Source organism: Aquarana catesbeiana, linkage group LG06 (genome assembly GCF_042186555.1).
Source record: "Aquarana catesbeiana isolate 2022-GZ linkage group LG06, ASM4218655v1, whole genome shotgun sequence".
In the NCBI taxonomy this organism is placed as follows: Eukaryota; Metazoa; Chordata; class Amphibia; order Anura; family Ranidae; genus Aquarana; species Aquarana catesbeiana.
This window is the reverse complement of record NC_133329.1, coordinates 300,252,682-300,272,468: the sequence shown is the minus strand read 5'-3', so window position 1 is coordinate 300,272,468 and position 19,787 is coordinate 300,252,682. Positions and strand designations below refer to the sequence as shown.

At 39.1% G+C, this 19,787-nt stretch overlaps 1 protein-coding gene across 2 annotated transcripts in view; it reads left to right on the top strand.

Moving 5' to 3' along the window:
- Positions 1–19,787, top strand: part of ERBB4 (erb-b2 receptor tyrosine kinase 4) — a 1,370,802-nt gene that overhangs the window by 1,302,284 nt on the left and 48,731 nt on the right. For both annotated transcript variants that reach the window (XM_073633560.1, XM_073633559.1), the window contains exons 24-25: positions 14,638–14,735; positions 19,019–19,189. In XM_073633560.1, coding sequence (XP_073489661.1) covers positions 14,638–14,735; positions 19,019–19,189 — 269 coding nt within the window. The remainder of the gene's footprint in view (positions 1–14,637; positions 14,736–19,018; positions 19,190–19,787) is intronic.

Genomic DNA, 19,787 nt, shown 5'->3' with positions numbered 1-19,787 from the left:
AAAAATATGTGAAGATAAATCCCTGTATAATGTAATGAATCATATACAAGAGCTAATGCAAAGCAAAAGAAAATGCAAGCCTTATTCACACCTAAAAAGTAAAAGTAACCACCATAAAATTGATGAGATAATATGTCCTAATTGCTATATAAAAAATGCATATACATAGCAAAGTGACCCACTGATACCAATTAAATCAAAAAGGAGATGTGTGTATAAACAAATAAATAATAGAAGTGAAATTCAATCGATAGATGAAAAAAAACTTATTGCAAACACAGCCAATAGAAAACACAAATATATGTGTAAAATTAAATAAATCAAATAAACACGCAGTCCATCAGTGAAATAATATAAAAGAAAGTCTCTTAATATAAAAAATCTGTATTCCCAATAGAGTGATTATTTTCAAGTGATGCGACTTTATCTCGACTTCTGTGCAACAAACAATAAAGTGACTTGTGCTGTTTTTCAAGTGATGCGACTTTATCTCAACTTCTGTGCAACAAACAAGGTGACTTCTCGTGCTCCCCCTTAGGTATATGCACTCACCAGAAGCCCTCACCCCTACAGGGGTAAAGAGCACGTAGTATATGCGATGCCCATTTCTGGTTTTTATGTGGATACCGCACTATATGCAACTAGTTCCTTAGCGAGAGAACGTATCGGTTCCAGGGACACCAGGACTGGAGATCGCATATACTACATGCTCTTTACCCCTGTAGGGGTGAGGGATTCTGGTTATAAATTGATTTGCATTTTAATGAGTGAAATAAGTATTTGATTTCCTATTAATCAGCAAGATTTCTGGCTCCCTGGTGTCTTCTATACTGGTAATGAGCTGAGATTAGGAGCACTCTCTTAAGGGGAGTGCTCCTAATCTCAGCTTGTAACCTGTATAAAAGACAACAGTCCACAGAAGCAATCAATCAATCAGATTCCAATCTCTCCACCATGGCCAAGACCAAAGAGCTGTCCATGGATGTCAGGGACAAAATTGTAGACCTACACAAGGCTGAAATGGGCTACAAGACCATCGCCAAGCAGCTTGGTGAGAGGGTGACAACAGTTGGTACGATTATTCGCAAATGGAAGAAACACAAAATAACTGTCAGTCTCCCTCAGTCTGGGGCTCCATGCAAGATCTCTCCTCGTGGAGCTTCAGTGATCATTAAAACGGTGAGGAATCAGCCCAAAACTACATGGGAGGATCTTGTCAATGATCTCAAGGCAGTTGGGACCATAGTCACCAAGGAAACAATTTATAACACACTACACCATGAAGGACTGAAATCCTGCAGCACCCGCATGGTCCCCCTGCTCAAGAAAGCACATGAAAACATTTTTAAAAGTTCAGGCTGTGATTGCTTGCTGGATATACCAGTTGAAAAGAGCCTCAGCAGAGGGCATGCGTAGGCACACACACCGACATGTTTCACCCACTTGTGGGTTTCTTTTTTTTTTATATATATTATCTTTATGATTGACAGTGCTACATCCAGAAATCAAACCTGCCCTGTTCACTATCAGGAATACTTTCTAGCCAGAATTGCATTTATTTGTCTGAGATAACCAATGCTTTCTTTAACATTGTAAAGACTTAATGCAGCAACTCTATAGGCATATAGGGAGTCTGGAGGTCCATGGTTAAGCACAATACGGGTACCGACTTGTGCTACCAAGGTTTCCCGGAACTCACCTCGCCTAAAAATATGTAAGCATTATATATTAAGTCACACTTAATGACTTGAGATGATTGACACGTGTGGATGACTGGGATATGGCTGAGCTCATGGGCATGCGTTTTTAAGTGACAACGTTGTCAGTTTTTACCTTATGCAATCTCCTATTGTTTATGCTTTCCTTTCAATGATTAAAATGTTTTTCTACTAATTGTTCTAATAAAGTTATATCAGGTTAAACCGCAGTTTGTTCCTTTTCCTTCACTGAAGGTAAGAACACCTTGGGTCCTATCCCCACTCCCCTTTTATTTTGACTACTTCTCCTGTTCTAACAAGGAACACCACCCTATTAGGTGAGCCGGTAACCTGTTACCTGAATTGACCACCGATACTGGTCATCAGGACCCCGCCCATTGCGTTTTTTTTATTACTCCTCTGTTATCTCCCTACTGTGATGTCCTGTCAACAGTGGTGAGACACAGAAGAATGTCCAGGCTGTTCAACGCTAGTGCCTTAAATTGCTGCCAGCCAGGATGCTTTTGAGAATTTTGGACCCTCTTAGCCCCCTTATCCAGGCCCCCACCCAGAGAACTCTTTCCAGGTGACAGTGCCAGGGACTTGGTCTATTCAAGTTCATTCTACCCAAAAGTCCACATTTTAGTTACTGGTGGAACTTGGTGAGCTGAATCAGCTCTCTGTCTTACTATATGTCTTGGATATTCCAACAGCAGGATCTCCCTACTATAAACCCCAATCTGACACCTAAGAGTCTTGAGTGCTCCTGCTGACCTTCACACATTCCAGCTCCTCTTGTATTCTCCGTGATAATAAAAATAAATACAAATACAACTTTTACTCCCCATAGAGGCTACAGGAAGTATACAGACCAATGCAACTAAATAACAAGGCGGTATAACCATCCAGCATCATCTACCAAAAAGTGATTATTTTGGTAATGAATTTGTTTAAAAAATTCAGTCAATCGTAATTTGATTACTCAGTTTTGCATACAAGGATCCCAATAGTATATTCTTTCAAACAGACCTGAGATTTCATTTCCAACCCCAACTGTAGCCATCAAATGGCTTGTTCAGCTTTTTTTTTTTTTTCCAGGCACAGTAGAATCTTTTTGCTAATGCAAACTCAGTAAAGCTTGGAACCTGAAAACTTCTAGCAACTTGGCAGGAGAATTAACCCTCAGTTAAGGTTTTTTGGGGACATGTTCTACCAGTTTTTTCATTCAACTGCAATTGTATCAGTATTTACAGGCATTTCACTATTGTTACCAGAAAAGGATTTTTTGAATGCTGTTTTTCATCGGTGGTGAGCTTAACAACGTGTATGTAATATACAGTATTGAAATTGGTTCCTAAACTGACAAAAGATGAGGATGTCATAAATATCCAGCAGTCCCTTTATAATCAAAGCATGCATATTTTATTATGTACTGTATTAAATAGGATTATTTCATACAAGCACACATGGGTCAAAGAGAAGCACATGTAGCCAAACCAAATCCTACCAATCATCCCCAGTAATCCTTCAGGACACATGGTATGTTGACATGCATTACCCCTGCCTGACTGTCTAATACTGAGTTCACCCTGCATCATACACAGATGCATCAATCCAATATAAACGTACACTTTGCAGATAATGTGTATGTGTCCCACATTGTAATTAGAAAACATCAAGTCACTTGTTCCTTGAAGTGTGCCTCTCCAGTCCATTCTTCTCATTACAAGCAAAGTCTCCCTGGAGCTTTAGGCTTAATTTACGTGCGATTAACCGCCCCCATCCCCATGAGATGTCCCTGTTCCCTATATGGTTTATCCTGAAAGACCACTGCATAACGGCACTACAAACCTGTGACGATGACTGAGCCTGTTATTAATAAGAGACTTTGGGCCCGTTGTATTTTCAAGATTCTGAGTCTTGCAATGCCCCCTGCTGACTCCAGCAGATCCCAACGAGCTGCACATTTATTTATTGTGACAATAGACACCAAAACAAAAGCGCATCTTCTCCTGAATAAGAAGATGCATTTGTTTTCTGACCAAACTAAAGGCATTCACGTTTTTAGGATATACTGAATGCATTATTATTAATTAGATTGGGTCCCTAAAGCAATGTTTTATAATCATTCCCAATGTTTGCCTCTGAAAGTATATGTAAACCCAATCACAATAGTTTTAATTAAGCCCTACCATATCAATGTGATTTAAAAAATAGTTTTCAGTATTTTTAGGTCTGCAGCTTACCCTAAAATAATAACTTGTGACCCTGCATTGTTTCCTTGTTCAGGCACTTCCTGTTATAAGATGGCAACACTCTGTTCTGGTCTCCCTATTGTTTTTCTCTGTTGTCACCCTGTCACTCTGGCTTCTGATAGAGACTACAAGTGGCCATTTCAACACACTTTACGCAGACACGGTCCACTGGGGCCACTATCAGGAAATCATCCCTGAGCCATCGCTGGGGTGCATGCATGTAGACAGGCAGTGACTGCAAAGGTGATCAGCAGCACTGAAATGCAATAAAGGATAAAAAGGGTGAAATCAATTATAAAATAGAAAATCATGGAGCAGCACAGTGGTTAAGTGGTCAGCGCATCTGCCTCGTGGCACTAGGGTTGTTGATTTGAACCACAGCACCACCTGCCTGGAGTTTATCTCTTCTCCTTGTGCCTGCGTGGGTTTCCTCCAGGTATTCTGGTTTCCTCCCACACTCTTAAGAAGTGCTGATAGGTTTATTAGTTTATGCCTAAATTGGCCCTGGTATGTGTATGTATGAACAAATGTAAGCTCCTTGACGACAGCGATTGATGTGATTGTACAATGTATACTGTATTTGTAAAGCATTGCATAAATTGATGGCACTATACTGTATAAGTACCTGTAATATATAAAGGGATCCATTTACTAAAGACAAATAGACTGTTCACTTTGTTAGGGACTTTTCCTCTAGTGAATGATGTGAAGTTCTGCTGACTTCCATCATCCAAAATTACCTTGCATCATGAACAGCCTGTATGCTTTTTGTAAATCAACCTCAAAGTGCTTTAGCAAACTTAATGCCATTAAGTTGAGGTTCATATGTATTTTAAAGCTTAAATTTACCTACAAAAATATACCAATTAAGGACACGGGACATTAGTTACCTTCAGTGTGATGTGTTTCTTGTGCTTCTGACTTCTAGCTCAGTAGAAATTTGTTGTCCTCCAATGGCTTATTTAATTAATATAAGTTGTAGTAATGGCTTATTTGACTTGAGTAGCTGGCAGAAAAGGGGGGCATAGTTGAAAACCTGTGACAGCTCCTAAAGCCGGCTTTAGATGGATCAATTTTCTTTCCTGCAACCACAGGTTGCAGGAAAGAAAATTGCTGAATTCCCACATCAACACTGTCAGTGTTAATGGGGGTTACCTTCCCAAAGAGCCATTGTGTTCTCCCAACAGGGGGTATGCGGAGAACACAGTGGTTACTGCTAGCGGCTATAATAGCCTCTAGCATTAGTCACATGTAAAATATGACAGGTTGGTTGTATGCAAGTTGATCAATCTACCAAACTTGGTACATTCAACTTGCGCAAGATTCGAACCACCTATGGCTGGCTTTAGTTCTATTAGCCCCTGCCATACTGGAAGATTGCGGCCTTGCAGCAGGGGGGTGGGGGCATTAGAGGACAAAAGATTTCTACTGAACTAGAAGACAGAAGCTTAAGAGAAACATCATAATGAAGGAAGGTAATGTCCATTGTGCTGAGTTTGTATTTTTTAGGTAATATTAGGCCTTCAACTAATTCTGTCTAGCACTATGTATTTGTAGGGTTTTGAAGATTAAATGTGAAAATTCCTATTAATGCCAGAACTGATTGGATGTAGTTGCCCCTCTGCGGTTGACCAAAAAGGGACTGAGAAAATCATACCCTGGTAGTGACCTTTGGCGGGCAAGGGGTTCAACCACTATAGAAAAAGATGGAAAACTTTCTTAAACTTATTGTCCAAATAACCTAAAAACACTTTGATGCTATATCAGGTGTTGCAAATTCCTTATACATTGCTACAGCTTTCATATTTAATGCTTTGGGGCCCTTGAATCCTGAAGTACTTTATAATGGAAATCATGACTGTTGTCCATCTTTTAATAAATATATTTGAATAAAGTTAATAAAATGTATCTAAAGCCACAATATTTTCTTTTAGTTCTGTGTAGTGTAGACAATAGTTACATTTCCTGTCAGTTTTTTGCGGCCTGTGTTTCAATGGTGATGTTTTGTCTCACTTCCTGTCCCGATGACACAAGATAAAGTGTAAGGAAATTTCTCCAAAAACAAAACTTACCCTTAGATATGATTTCAATTTATAGAAATTAGATGCAATGTCCCATGTACATTATCTCACAACAGTCAGTACACCCCTCACATTTTTGTAAATATTTTATTATATATTTTCATATGACAACATTTGCTACCAGCATTGCTGCAGAGGTTGAAGGGGTGGGGGGTCAGCTTGTCAGTGCTCAGACCATACGCCACACACTGCATTAAATCAGTTTGCATGGCTGTCGTCCGAGAAGGAAGCCTCTTCTAAAGACGATGCACAAGAAAGCCAGCAAACAGTTTGCTGAAGACAAGCAGACTAAGGACATGGATTACTGGAACCTTGTCCTGTGGTCTGATGAGACCAAGATAAACATATTTGGTTCAGATGGTGTCAAGCGTGTGTGGTGACTACCAGGTGAGAAGTACAAAGACAAGTGTGTCTTGCCTACAGTCAAGCATGGTGGTGGCAGTGTCTTGGTCTGGGGCTGCATGAGTGCTGCTGACACTGGGGAGCTACAGTTCATTGAGGAAACCATGAATGCCAACATGTACTGTGACATACTGAAGCAGAGCATGATCCCCTCCCTTCAGAGACTGGGCCGCAGGGTAGTATTCTAACATGATAATGACCCCAAACACACCACCAAGACGATCATTGCCTTGCTAAAGAAGCTGAGGGTAAAGGTGATGGACTGGCCAAGCATTTCTCCAGACCTAAACCCTATTGAGCATCTGTGGGGCATCCTCAAACGGAAGGTGGAGGAGCACAAGGTCTCTAATATCCACCAGCTCCCTGATGTCGTCATGGAGGAGTGGAAGAGGACTCCAGTGGCAACCTGTGAAGCTCTGGTGAACTCCATGCCCAAGAGAGTTAAGGCAGTGCTGGAAAATAATGGTGGCCACACAAAATGACACTTTGGGCCCAATTTGGACATTTTTACTTAGGGGAGTACTCACTTTTGTTGCCAGCAGTTTAGACATTAATGGCTGCGTGTGAGTTATTTTGAAGGGACTACAAATTTACACTGTTATACAAGCTGTACACTCACTTTTTTACATTGTAGCAAAGTGTCATTTCTTCAATGTTGTCACATGAAAAGATAGAATAAAATATTTACAAAAATGTGAGGGGTGTACTCACCTTTGTTAGATACTGTAGAGATCATCCTAGACCATAACACTGTCCATTTGTTTCCCTTTGTTTCCCAGTGAACCTATGGCAAGGAGAATAGCTTGCAAGCTCATCTGAATGTACAGCATTCAGTACACACAGTAAGACCACCTTAAGTGAAAGCCAATTAACTTACCCTGTTTTTGGATTGAAACTCACACAAACATCCAGAAAACATATGAAATTTATGCAGATAGCGTGCTTGCTGGAGATCAAACCCAGTACCCCAGGCTGCGAGACAAGAGCACTAATTACGTAGACACCATGGAATTTCTGAAGGCCAGTAATAAACTGAAATATTTAAAATAATAATAATATAACAAGAAATGTAGAAATGGTGAGCAGGACAGAAGCCAGGGTGGTGCTAGCAAAGATTGGCACATGAACTTACACAATGTGAACCTACCAGGTCCTGCATTGGTCCTTGTGTAGACACTTCCTGTTGTAGGATGATAACACTCTGTCCACGGCTCCACGTTGTTCTTCTTTGTTGTCAACCTGTCACCCTGGATAATAGAGAATACAAGTGGCTTTTTCAACACACTTTACCCAGACATGGCCTATTGGGCTCACCATCAGGAAACCAGCACTGAAAAATTATGTGCAGCCATAGTTAGAGTATGTGCATGCAGGCAGGCAGGCAGTTCCTGCAAAGAGACTGCAGTAAATCAGCACCAATGAGATGTGGCAAAGGATAAAAAAGGCAAAAATCAAATATTTAATTAAAAAAAAAATGTTGGTTTATGATAAAATGATACAATTCCGTCTGGCTTTTTGTATTTGTGGGGTTTTCTACATTAACTCTAGATTAGATTGTTATTAATATGTAGCCCTTGATTGTTCTGTAGAGAAAGAAATTATTTTAATTTAAAACTAAAGTTAAACCACTTGCTAACCGCAATACGAATATACACGTTGCGGTTTCCCGGGATTATGGCTGAAGATAGTTACATAGTTACATAGTAGGTGAGGTTGAAAAAAGACACAAGTCCATCAAGTCCAACCTATGTGTGTGATTATGTGTCAGTATTACATTACATATCCCTGTATATTGCGGTCATTCAGGTGATTATCTAATAGTTTCTTGAAGCTATCAATGCTCCCCGCTGAGACCACCGCCTGTGGAAGGGAATTCCACATCCTTGCCGCTCTTACAGTAAAGAACCCTCTACGTAGTTTAAGGTTAAACCTCTTTTCTTCTATTTGTAATGAGTGGCCACAAGTCTTATTAAACTCTCTTCTGCGAAAAAGTTTTATCCCTATTGTGGGGTCACCAGTACAGTATTTGTAAATTGAAATCATATCCCCTCTCAAGCGTCTCTTCTCCAGAGAGAATAAGTTCAGTGCTCGCAACCTTTCCTCATAACTAAGATCCTCCAGACCCTTTATTAGCTTTGTTGCCCTTCTTTGTACTCGCTCCATTTCCAGTACGTCCCTCCTGAGGACTGGTGCCCAGAACTGGACAGCATACTCCAGGTGCGGGCGGACCAGAGTCTTGTAGAGCGGGAGAATTATCGTTTTATCTCTGCAGTTGATCCCCCTTTTAATGCATGCCAATATTCTGTTTGCTTTATTAGCAGCAGCTTGGCATTGCATGCCATTGCTGAGCCTATCATCCACTAGGACCCCCAGGTCCTTTTCCATCCTAGATTCCCCCAGAGGTTCTCCCCCCAGTGTATAGATTGCATTCATATTTTTGCCACCCAAATGCATTATTTTAAATTTTTCTACATTGAACCTCATTTGCCATGTAGTCGCCCACCCCATTAATTTGTTCAGGTCTTTTTGCAAGATTTCCACATCCTGCGGAGAAGTTATTGCCCTGCTTAGCTTAGTATCGTCTGCAAATACAGAGATTGAACTGTTTATCCCATCCTCCAGGTCGTCAAGATGTCAGTCATAACACTGGTATTGTTTTTTCAGCCAGCTTTCTCTTGAAAGCATTCTGAGCCTTTAGACCGCTTTCAGAAGCTCCAGTGTTTCTCAGGCTTGCCGTTTCTGCCGGCTCACCCAAGAAATGATCTGACGGTGCAGCCGGATGATCACAGTGGCCATAAAAGACTAGCTTGTCTTTGATCACCTCTATGGCCTTGCAGGACTAAAGCAATGTCATGTCATCACTTCCGTTCTAGGCTGGAAGTAAACAATTCTTCTTTTTTTTTTTAAGCAAAAGATCAAAAAGTTGTTTTTTTTTTTGTTTGATCTTTTGCTTTTGGAGGTAAAGGAGAGATTTGGGGTCTTTTTTACCGCAGATCTCTTCATAAAGAGGACCTATCATCTTTATTTCTATGACGAGGGATGTTTACATCCCTTGTCATAGAAATAAAAGTAATAAAAAAAATAAATAATAATTAAAGAGAAACTGTAAAAATAAAAAAAATAAAAATAAATAAAAAAGAAGGTGCCCCATCCCTCCATGCTCGCGCGAACAAGTAAACGCATACGTAAATCACACATGCGTATATAAGCAGTGTTCGCACCACACATGTGAAGTATCACCACGAACATTCAAGCCAGATCAATAATTCTAGTGCTAGACCTCCTTTGTAACTCTAAACAGGAAACAGTTAAAAAGGCATTTAAAGCGTCACCTATGGAGATTTTTAGGTACTGTCGTTTATCGCCATTCCACCAGCATGCTCAAATTTTAAAGCGTGACATGTTAGGTATCTATTTACTCAGCAAAACAAGATCTTTCATATTATAGAAAAAAAGGGGTATATGTTGTATTTTTTTTTAAATTATTAAAATGTATTTTTGCGCAAATACGGTGTGACATAAAAAATTACAATGATTGCCATTTTATTCCCTAGGGTCTCTGCTAAATATATATATATATATATATATATATATATATATATATATATATATATAAATAATGTTTGGGGGTTATAAGTAATTTTCTAGCAAAAAAATACTGATTTAAACTTGTAAACAAAAAGTGCCAACAAAAGGCCTGGTCTTCAAGTCTTCCTCGATTCCTTTTTTTTTTTCTCCATTATCACCATGCTAGTTATATTTCTTAAATAAAACCTTTCTATTTTTATGACATACTTTATTGTGGATCCAGTAATGTCATCACGGGGTCCCTGCGATTCTCTGTGCAATGCAAGCAGAGCAGCATTCCTCTCAAGAGCCCCCAGCCCTGATGCAAGAAGCAGACTTTCTCTTGGGAGGAGTTTTATCAAAATGCATTAATGGGTGGATGTCACTCTGGAGGAGAAGGTATTCCTGGCATTTGCATGCATACTGCCCTTAGTAACATCTGCTTAGCATCCACAATTGAAGGAACTGAAATTCGATGAATGAAAGTGGTGGCTAGGGATGGTCGAACTGGGGAGGAAAGGGCTGAATAAAGCTGGATGTCTTCCAGCCTGGAAATTAGGTAAACTCTGACTTGCTGCAGCTGCTAATGCACACTGAGAAAAACTCACAGTGTGCAGTGAAATAAGACTAAGCATTTTTGATACAGGAGAGAAGACTGTACAACTGTGCAAAACAGAAGGCAAGGTTGTCTTTCAGCTTTAATGATCACAATGTTTTTTTTCTACTCACGACCTAAATGACCAGCTATAAGTAGGTAGACTGTGCGCACAAGAGTTAAATCCCTGTGAGCTTCACCGCAAATACATTGAAATGCTCTGTACTTTATCTTTTTTGTGTAAGCACAGAAAGGACATGCACCAGTAAACAGGGGGCTTGAGCAGAAGAGAGAGAGGGAGGCAGGGACATGATATATATGGTTTTCTGTAATGCTTTGTTCTGGAGAGAGACACGTATTTCACCTTGGCACAAATAACGAACTTCTCCTCTGCCAGAGGGCCCAGCAAAGCATTGAAAATGACTTTACCCTTTTCCTGCCATAAGAGACAGCAAGATAGTCCCTTATGGAGCTTTACATGCCATTTATTAGTTAAAGCAATGATTGGATGAAAGGTGTGCACAGTATTTTTTTTAACACAAGGGCAAAGGGAAAAAGGAAGTGTTTCTCATACCAGCCAATCAGATTTCATCGCTCATTGTTCTAAGACATGTCAAAAAAACAAAAAAAACCCCAAGCATTTACATGTTGTGGTTATGGAAAATACAATCTAATTCGTTTCCATTCATACTAATAATCATCGGTATACTGTAGCTGTTTTTTTTTTTTTTTTAATTGGTACGTGGGAGGTTGTATTGATCACTCCGCTCTAAACACAAAATAATCTATACTAGGCTGCCTAAGAAACAGGGAAGATAAAAGGTGCAAATATTTGAGAAATGTAGGAAGCAAGAAGATCAGAATATCTTATTGAATGTAAACAAGAAGTCATTAAATCAAAAGACAAGAGTTTGGCAGCAATGCAGGCTTTTACCACATTTAGGAGAGCCTCTAGCAGGGTATTATTACCTGTTTTTTTTACTCCACAACAAACCATAGATTAAATTATCTAATAAAAAAGGGTAAACTGGTTTTATAGAATAAGGATAAGAAAGATTAGCAGGAAGTGCAGTAACCTAAAACAACCAATCAGTAATCATCCTGTGACATACTGCCTGTTCATATTTCATAAAATGTGCAACCTTATTGTCAGGATACTAAACCGTGCACACTACCACTGCTCTTATCAAAGCCTAATCAAATTAAACTTGTCTCAATTTAGAAAAATTGTAACTGATCTTATGATGGAAAAATACATAAGTAGAAGTTACAATCAGCAAAAACGTGGGTGACTCCACATTCATGGAAAAAAATACAACAAATAAAAAAATAATGTAGCATATACAATTGCTACACAAGCCGTTATAATACAATGGGCTTCAAGTCAAACTGGGACTTTTGAGTTTATTTAATAAAAGCACGAATTTCAAGTGGAAACTGCATTTATATTTTGACATACTTCCCTGCTACTTTTATACACTTATCCCAGCATTTAACCACCCCAGCCCCGGAAGGATTTGCCCCCTTTCCTGACCAGAGCACTTTTTGCGATTCGGCACTGCGTCGCTTTTAACTGACAATTGCGCGTGCGACATTGTACCCAAACAAAATTGACGTCCTTTTTTTCCCCACAAATAGAGCTTTCTTTTGGTGGTATTTAAGCGACAATTTTGAAAAAAAGCAATATTTTTTACTTTTTGATATAATAAATATCCCCCAAAAATATATAAAAAAGAAATTTTTTCCTCAGTTTAGGCCGATATGTATTCTCATATTTTTGGTAAAAAGAAAAAAAAAAAAAAATCGCAATAAGCATATAGTGATTTGTTTGCGCAAAATGTATAGCGTCTACAAAATGGGGAATAGTTTTATGGCATTTTTATTATTAATTTTTTTTTTATTAGTAATGGCGGAGATCTGCAATTTTTATCGGGACTTCCTTTTGCCCTCCAGTGCTATTCTGCCAACGTAAATTGGCGTGCACTGGTCGGCAAGCGGTTAACTAATGCCTGGAAAGCTTCAGCACAGAAAGGTTTGTCTGTAGGCCCGAACCATCCCAGCACAGCCTGCTTCACTTTGTCATCAGTGCTGACCTCCGAGGAAGTCTTTTAGGGGTCCAAGCAGGTGGAAATCACTTTTAGCAAGGTCCGGGCTGTAGGGGGGATGTGGCAATACCTTCCAGCCGAGTTGCTGTAATGTGAATGTAGTACAGTGAGCAGTATGAGCTTGTGCATTGTTCTGGAGAATCAGGACGCCCTTAGTGATCAAACCAGGCTGTTTTTTCCACAGATGCGTATGCACATCACTCAGAACACGACAGCAATATTCACTGTTGATAGTGGCACCACGGTATAGAAAATCCACATGAATAATGCCACGTTTGTCCCAGAAAACACTTGCCATCACTTTACTTGCAAACGCAATTGTCTCATCACCGTACTTTGCATGAAGTCTTCTGTAGATATATGCAGGTCTTCTGCCCATCGTTCACAAGAAACTTCATCACCACACGCTGTTCCATGCACACACTAATGCCCCGTACACACGGTTGGATTTTCCGACGGAAAATGTTTGATGGGAGCTTGTTGTCAGAAGTTCCATCTGTGTGTAGGCTCCATCGGACATTTTCCATCAGAATTTCTGTCACACAAATTTTGAGATCTGGATCTCAAATTTTCCGACCATAAAATCCGTTGTCGTAAATTCCGATCGTGTGTACACAATTCCGATGCACAAAGTTCCAAGCATGCTCGGAATCAAGCAGAAGAGCCGCACTGGCTATTGAACTTCATTTTTTTCGGCTCGTCGTACGTATTGTACTTCACCGCATTCTTGATGTTTGGAATTTCCAACAAGATTTGTGTGACCGTGTGTATGCAAGACAAGTTTGAGCCAACATCCGTCGGAAAACATCCATGGATTTTGTCGGAATGTTCGATCGTGTGTACGGGGCATTACACTGTTGTCTACCATCTTGATTAACGGTCTCTGGAGGGGCCCGTGACACGTCCGCTGCATATCAGTAATAGGATACACTTGTCACTTACTACTACATGTAGTACTGCCACCCTAGCATCCCCTTTTATACCTGTAAAATTAAAGGTCCCAGTTTGACGCCCCTCACACAATATACAATTGCTACACAGTGGTATTTAATGTTAAAAAAATTACCCATCCTTTTAAATCTTTGGCACTGTAATGTTCACTGTAATATGCCAACCTAGAGCTGGTCTGTACACTGTTGGTTTACAGATCACCCCCATAAATGTAATTTTCTATTTGTGTGATTTGGCGCATTGATTTTTTTCAGAAGCCTTCACTAAGATAAAAAACTCATTTTAGTCACCCCTTCAACAGGAATTTCAGTTTTCATGAGATGCTCCCTAAGGTTTATATACTTATATAGGGATGCAGACCCTGCAGCTTTTCTCATTACAACACAGAGAGTGCACTGGATCATTATAATGAACCAGTTCCTCTCATTCAGATTCAGTCTGTCAAGGACATGGTGAAACAAACAACAATTTATTTAGAGCAAGAAAGGTCGAAGTCTCCTACAAAATGTTTTAAATGCCTTGAAACATACAATGTGCATTGATCACCCAAAGGGGATTGTTTTTTTTCTCAAGAAAGGGTTTAGTTACTGATTAGTAGAGCCAAATTATAGACAACCAAAGGTATTTCCAAATCTTGATAATTTCTGTAAAATTCTGGCTGTGCCACCAACAGCCTCCAAAGTCTTTCTTTGGTCAGGGAGACCACCTATGAATTAAAAGACAAATAGAGAAGATCAGATGATGGAAAAGGAGAGAGGTTGTCAATTTTATATATATTTAGATCTACTGATCATTTTGGCATGCTATTGTCAATCTGTTTATCGATATTTTTTCATCCTATGTAAATGTTTGCCAGGTTTACTTAAAATACACTCAATAATAAGGTTTCTTTTGATTTGTATATACAGTATGTAGGGTCTGGTCTTACCTTACTGGTGCTGCCCTTGTGTAGAAAAATAATTTGGAAAACTTTTCATTTTTAAGGTTGGATGATCGATGCTGACAGTCGCCCCAAGTTTAAGGAGCTGGCAGCTGAATTCTCAAGGATGGCGAGGGACCCCCAAAGATACCTTGTAATACAGGTACATATTCCATATCACCTATGGTAACTAGATTCAAAATAATTTTATTATTGTATTCCGTGTTTCTACTAGTACAATTAAAAAAACAAAAAAGTAAATATCTCAGCTTTTCTACTGTTATGCAGCACAATACGGATTGTATCACTGTTAATTGCCCACTGCTGTGCCTCAGGTATGAACATGTCTTAACTTAGAACGTTTGTGTTGCACAAAGCAATAGATTACCTTCTACTGTTCGTTCCTATGAAAAATGAAAGGGATAATATGGTTGGTTTATTTGGGCAGCATAGAAAGTTTTTCCTTTACACACTTTAATACATGAATAACATTTTTCTTCTTTTCTTTTCTTCTTCTCAAAAAAAGTTGGGACAGGGCCAACGTCATTATTTATGGTATTAAGTTTAGGGGGCCTGTAATGCACAGTGAGTGCTCTGGACAGTCTGAGGAGGCCTGTAGTGCACAGTGCTCTGGATGGTCATCTGAGGAGGCCTGTAATGCACAGTGCACTGGATGGTCATCTGAGGAGGCCTGTAATGCACACAGTGCTCTCTGAATGGTATGAGTAGGCCTGTAATGCACACACTTCTCTGACAGGGCATTTGAGGAAGCCTGTAAATGCTGAACAGTGCTCTACATGGTCATCTGAGGAGGCCTTTAATGCTGCACAGTGCTAGCATGCTACATTAGCTACTATGCTTGCTCTGAGGGGAAATACTCACAGGCTTTACAGGCAGAGCTCTGAGGAAAACAAAAACTTCACATGGGTAAACATCCCTCCCTCACATTTTCGTTCTGTTTTCGTTCGTTGGCGAAAATTGGAATTGATTTTCATCATAGTTTTTGTCTATTCATGAAAATTCTAATTGATTTTCATTTAGTTGTTGTCACTGGAAACATGCGCTTGATGAAAATTATGACAAAAATATTTTCGTTAACGAAATTAACACTGAATTCCAGCGATATACAGTAAGTTCCTGTAACACCAGATAAATATCAGATTCAAACTTGTCAACTTCTAGCTTATAAAATAGAAATTATCAGTATGCAATATTTACGTAACTAAAAAGAAATGTATTCTTTACTACTGTATGTAGAAGATAAAAAAAAACATATGGAAAAGCACTATATATTTTAATTACTATGAATTAGTCTTTTTTTGTTAACTAGACTACTAGTTATAGAAAATAACATATGCACAATAGACATAGCATTTCCAAGAATTATTGGATTAGCACCTCATGAATGTACATGTGTCCTCCAATGCCTACCAGCCAATTTCATTTTCATCCTCGTGTTGCTACAGTATAATCCTGGTTCCTTGTACCTATTCTTGCACATTTGTGTCAGCTTTCCTATTGTCAACACTGTGCCATTATCAGGCGCAAGAATGTCTCCATTGTCCTCATTGATTCTAAGTTACAGCTATTGTGCACAGCGGAAGATAATGTAAGACCATGATATCATAGAGGATTGCAATGTGACACTCTCACTATTACTATGGAAAACGTAATTACCATAATATCACGAGCGCTACTGCAGGTGGCTGTGTGCATATGAAAGGGCACAGAGAACAAGTCCTACAGAAGAGCTCTGCAATTTAAACGACTGACTTAAATAAATGTTATTAGAACTTTCATTTCTGTTTCTTTTAAGATTATTTTAACAATCATTCTGTAAATGTTCCATTAAAGAAAGTAGAAAACCTGGGAGCTGTACTTAAGTAACCATCCTTGTGAAGGGCTCAGTTTTAAATGGCCCGTTAATTGTCAGTATTTAGCCAATGTATGAGAAAGTCAGTCATGCAAACATATTTCGTCTAACAACAATTGATGTATAACAAAGTTTATTTCTGTAAATGAAAGCAATATAGAATTTAATTATTAAATTACTTGCCTAGAGCGTGTTGGTCAACTTTAGTTAAACATATTCCAAAATCCATGCAATATTTAGTAATCTGGCAGCTACATGTTTGGGAGAATTAATAAAGGTCAGCACACAGAGAAACTAGTAAATTACCTTCAATATGCAGTGAAATAATTGAAATTAAAAAAAAAGTTCTGTCTACGAGCTTGTTTTGTAATTCTCCATCTCCCCTTAGGCCCCTTTCACACAGGCTTTCCGATCAGGTCCGCCTGTCGGTTTTTCAGGCGGACCTGATTAGAGCCTCCATTCACTCCTTTGGGGCAGAGGATTTCAGAGGTGACATGTCCGCTGACACCCGCTGCTATCCAATTCGATCCTGCCCGTAAAGTCCACGCTGATGGAGACCCTATTTTCCATCCATCTGGTGGATTGGATCAGATGGGATCGGATGAAAATGGACAGGAGAGTGGGGCTCTGACAGGCTCGTCTCAGCACAAAGAGCGGAGACGGACCTGTCATCCACCTGCTCAGCGGGGATCAGCGGAACGCCGGCTGGACCGCCCCTGTGTAAGGACCCAAAGTCTGTTTGTAAACTACTTAATCAAATTGTACAAACTTTTATATCTACCATCAACTATTTGGTGCATTGGGCCTACCTAAATGGGTGCAATTTGAATGGATTGCCTTGCTTTGTCTTCACATTACATAGTTTTCGCAAATCTGATTGTGCAATTAGATTGTATAGTGTATGGCCAGCTTTAGAGGTGTACCTGCATTAGGTGAAATAGGTCTAGGTACATAGATATATTTGACACAAATTTATACATAGAAGAATGGTTCCCAGTTATGTTGCTCATGTGGTTTTTGCAGGGGTCATACTAGCAAAATGAAGGAACATTTTTGCAAGTTATTAAATAATAAATCCCAGCTGGATTTGAACAGGGCAGTCACCTTATCGAAACTGTAGCTTGGGGCTTAGCTTATATAATTATAGACAGATTACTGATGAATGGTTAGAAATATTACTAGCTGTCTCACGGTTATCATCAACCATTATCGTAAGCTTTGAACAAATAGAGGAAGGGGAAGGTTTAGAATTTTCCTGGCGATTTTGCAGTTTCTGAAGCTATTGCAGAGATGTCCCTACATTTCCTGTGAGGTCACCTCAGTAGGAAAGGTGCAAAGTCTCATCACTTGGGCAAAAACAGTAAAGGAATGTGGGTAAGGGTGCAAATCTAGGTAAGGTTTTTATTACTGTTTCTGTCCACATCTAAGAGATATTCTCACTTCCTCTTTGATCGCCTGGAAATGAATTGCCATGAAATCACCACTGTAAGGACACAGAAGGCAAACCCCAGACCTTATAATGCTCATCAATGCTAATTAAAGACTTTGAGCTGGACTTAGGCTTTAATCACCACTGGTACCCACATGACATTTTCTTCACTACATTCTCCATTTTCTGTGGAGTTGTTGATCACCAGTCACAAGAATTTTACAACCTGTTCATACAGTATCAATCATCTAAATATCAAGCTGTAGTTTAACAGCCTTCCCAAAGACATACCACCCCCAACACGCTCCACAACCCTAAACATCATTGTTTTCAAGTTGGAGGGTACTGTATATATTGACTGAGATAGATTAGGACTATTAGATAGGAACTGCAGATACCATTAGTATTATTTAAATAAAAATGATATGGCCTTTTATTCACTATCAAATAGACAAGCCCTCTGCACTGCCTATGGCTGTATTTCTTAAATATTGATGAACGATTCCCTTTAAACCACAAAGGATCATGTGGGGGCTGAAGAGGACTGCTAATGAGACTCTAAAGGCCTTTCTTGTGAGCTGTGCAAAGTTTCAAGGTGAAACTGCTCAGCTGCTTCTTTTTATACCATGTCAAACTGTAACAGTCCAAAAAATTCACACAAGGAATCACCAGACCCTGTCAAACATGGTCCAGAAATTGATTCTTGTACAGAGCTAGAGAGAAAAGGAGAGATAAAGCAAAGGCGAAGCAGTAATGTGGATAGCCTCGTTCGACGCATAGGTCTTTGGATTTCGTCAATATGCCCCTGGAGCAAATCAAATTATATAGCAGTAGAAGGTCTATCTTAATTCCTTGGGCTACTTAATTCTGTTCTGTGGTGCATTCAGGTGGATTTTGTATAACCTCTGATTTGTGCCTAACTGAAAGCATTTATTTATTCTTTTAGAATATTGGTATACTTTGAAAAAGTTCTATCCTTAGTATGATACACATATACTGTATACAAAAGATAAGAAGAAGATAGATAGATAGATAGATAGATAGATAGATAGATAGATAGATAGATAGATAGATAGATAGATAGATAGATAGACAGACATAGATGTATTAGTAAAATGTATTGAGAATGTTCTGTCCTTTTAAGGGTGATGATCGGATGAAACTCCCCAGTCCCAATCACAGCAAGTTCTTCCAAAATCTTCTGGACGATGAAGATCTAAAAGATATGATAGATGCTGAGGAGTATCTTGTCCCCCAAGCCTTCAATATCCCACCTCCCCTTTATACCTCCAGAGCACGTATTGACTCCAACAGGGTAAGTGATTGCACTGTAAAGCTTGTGGGACATTTTATGTTATTGATCAAACAGCATGAAATGTAAAATCATATGTTTTAACTTAATAATAGAGGGAAGCATAGTATATGGGGTTATAAATACACTGTTTTCTATTGGCATTCTTCAGCCCATTTGGCCATTTTAAAATTTGTTACTTGCTCCATCTAGATTATCAACATTTTTCACACATTCAAGAACGCATCATATATAACTGGGTTTTCTGCATCTTTTATCTTTTGTGTATACCTACGTATGTAGAGTTGCAAATACAGCATTATAGCAAATTAAAGTGAAAAAAGTCCAATGCATACCATACAATAAGTGATTTTTTAAACAAAATGTCTGTGATGATTTTGTGTTGTACCCAAACGTCCAGTTTTCCAAATACAACTGTACACTAATAGCAGAGCAGGTAATTAAATTCAAACTGTTATTACCATGTAAGCACTTGGCATCTGGTGTTGGACTCTCAACCCTGTTTTTTTCTTTCTGTTGGAGCTAACCAAGGTGCTGAAGCTTTCCAGACAACATTATTTTGGCCTATTAAACATCTGGGCTATTGAACATCTTGTATAGT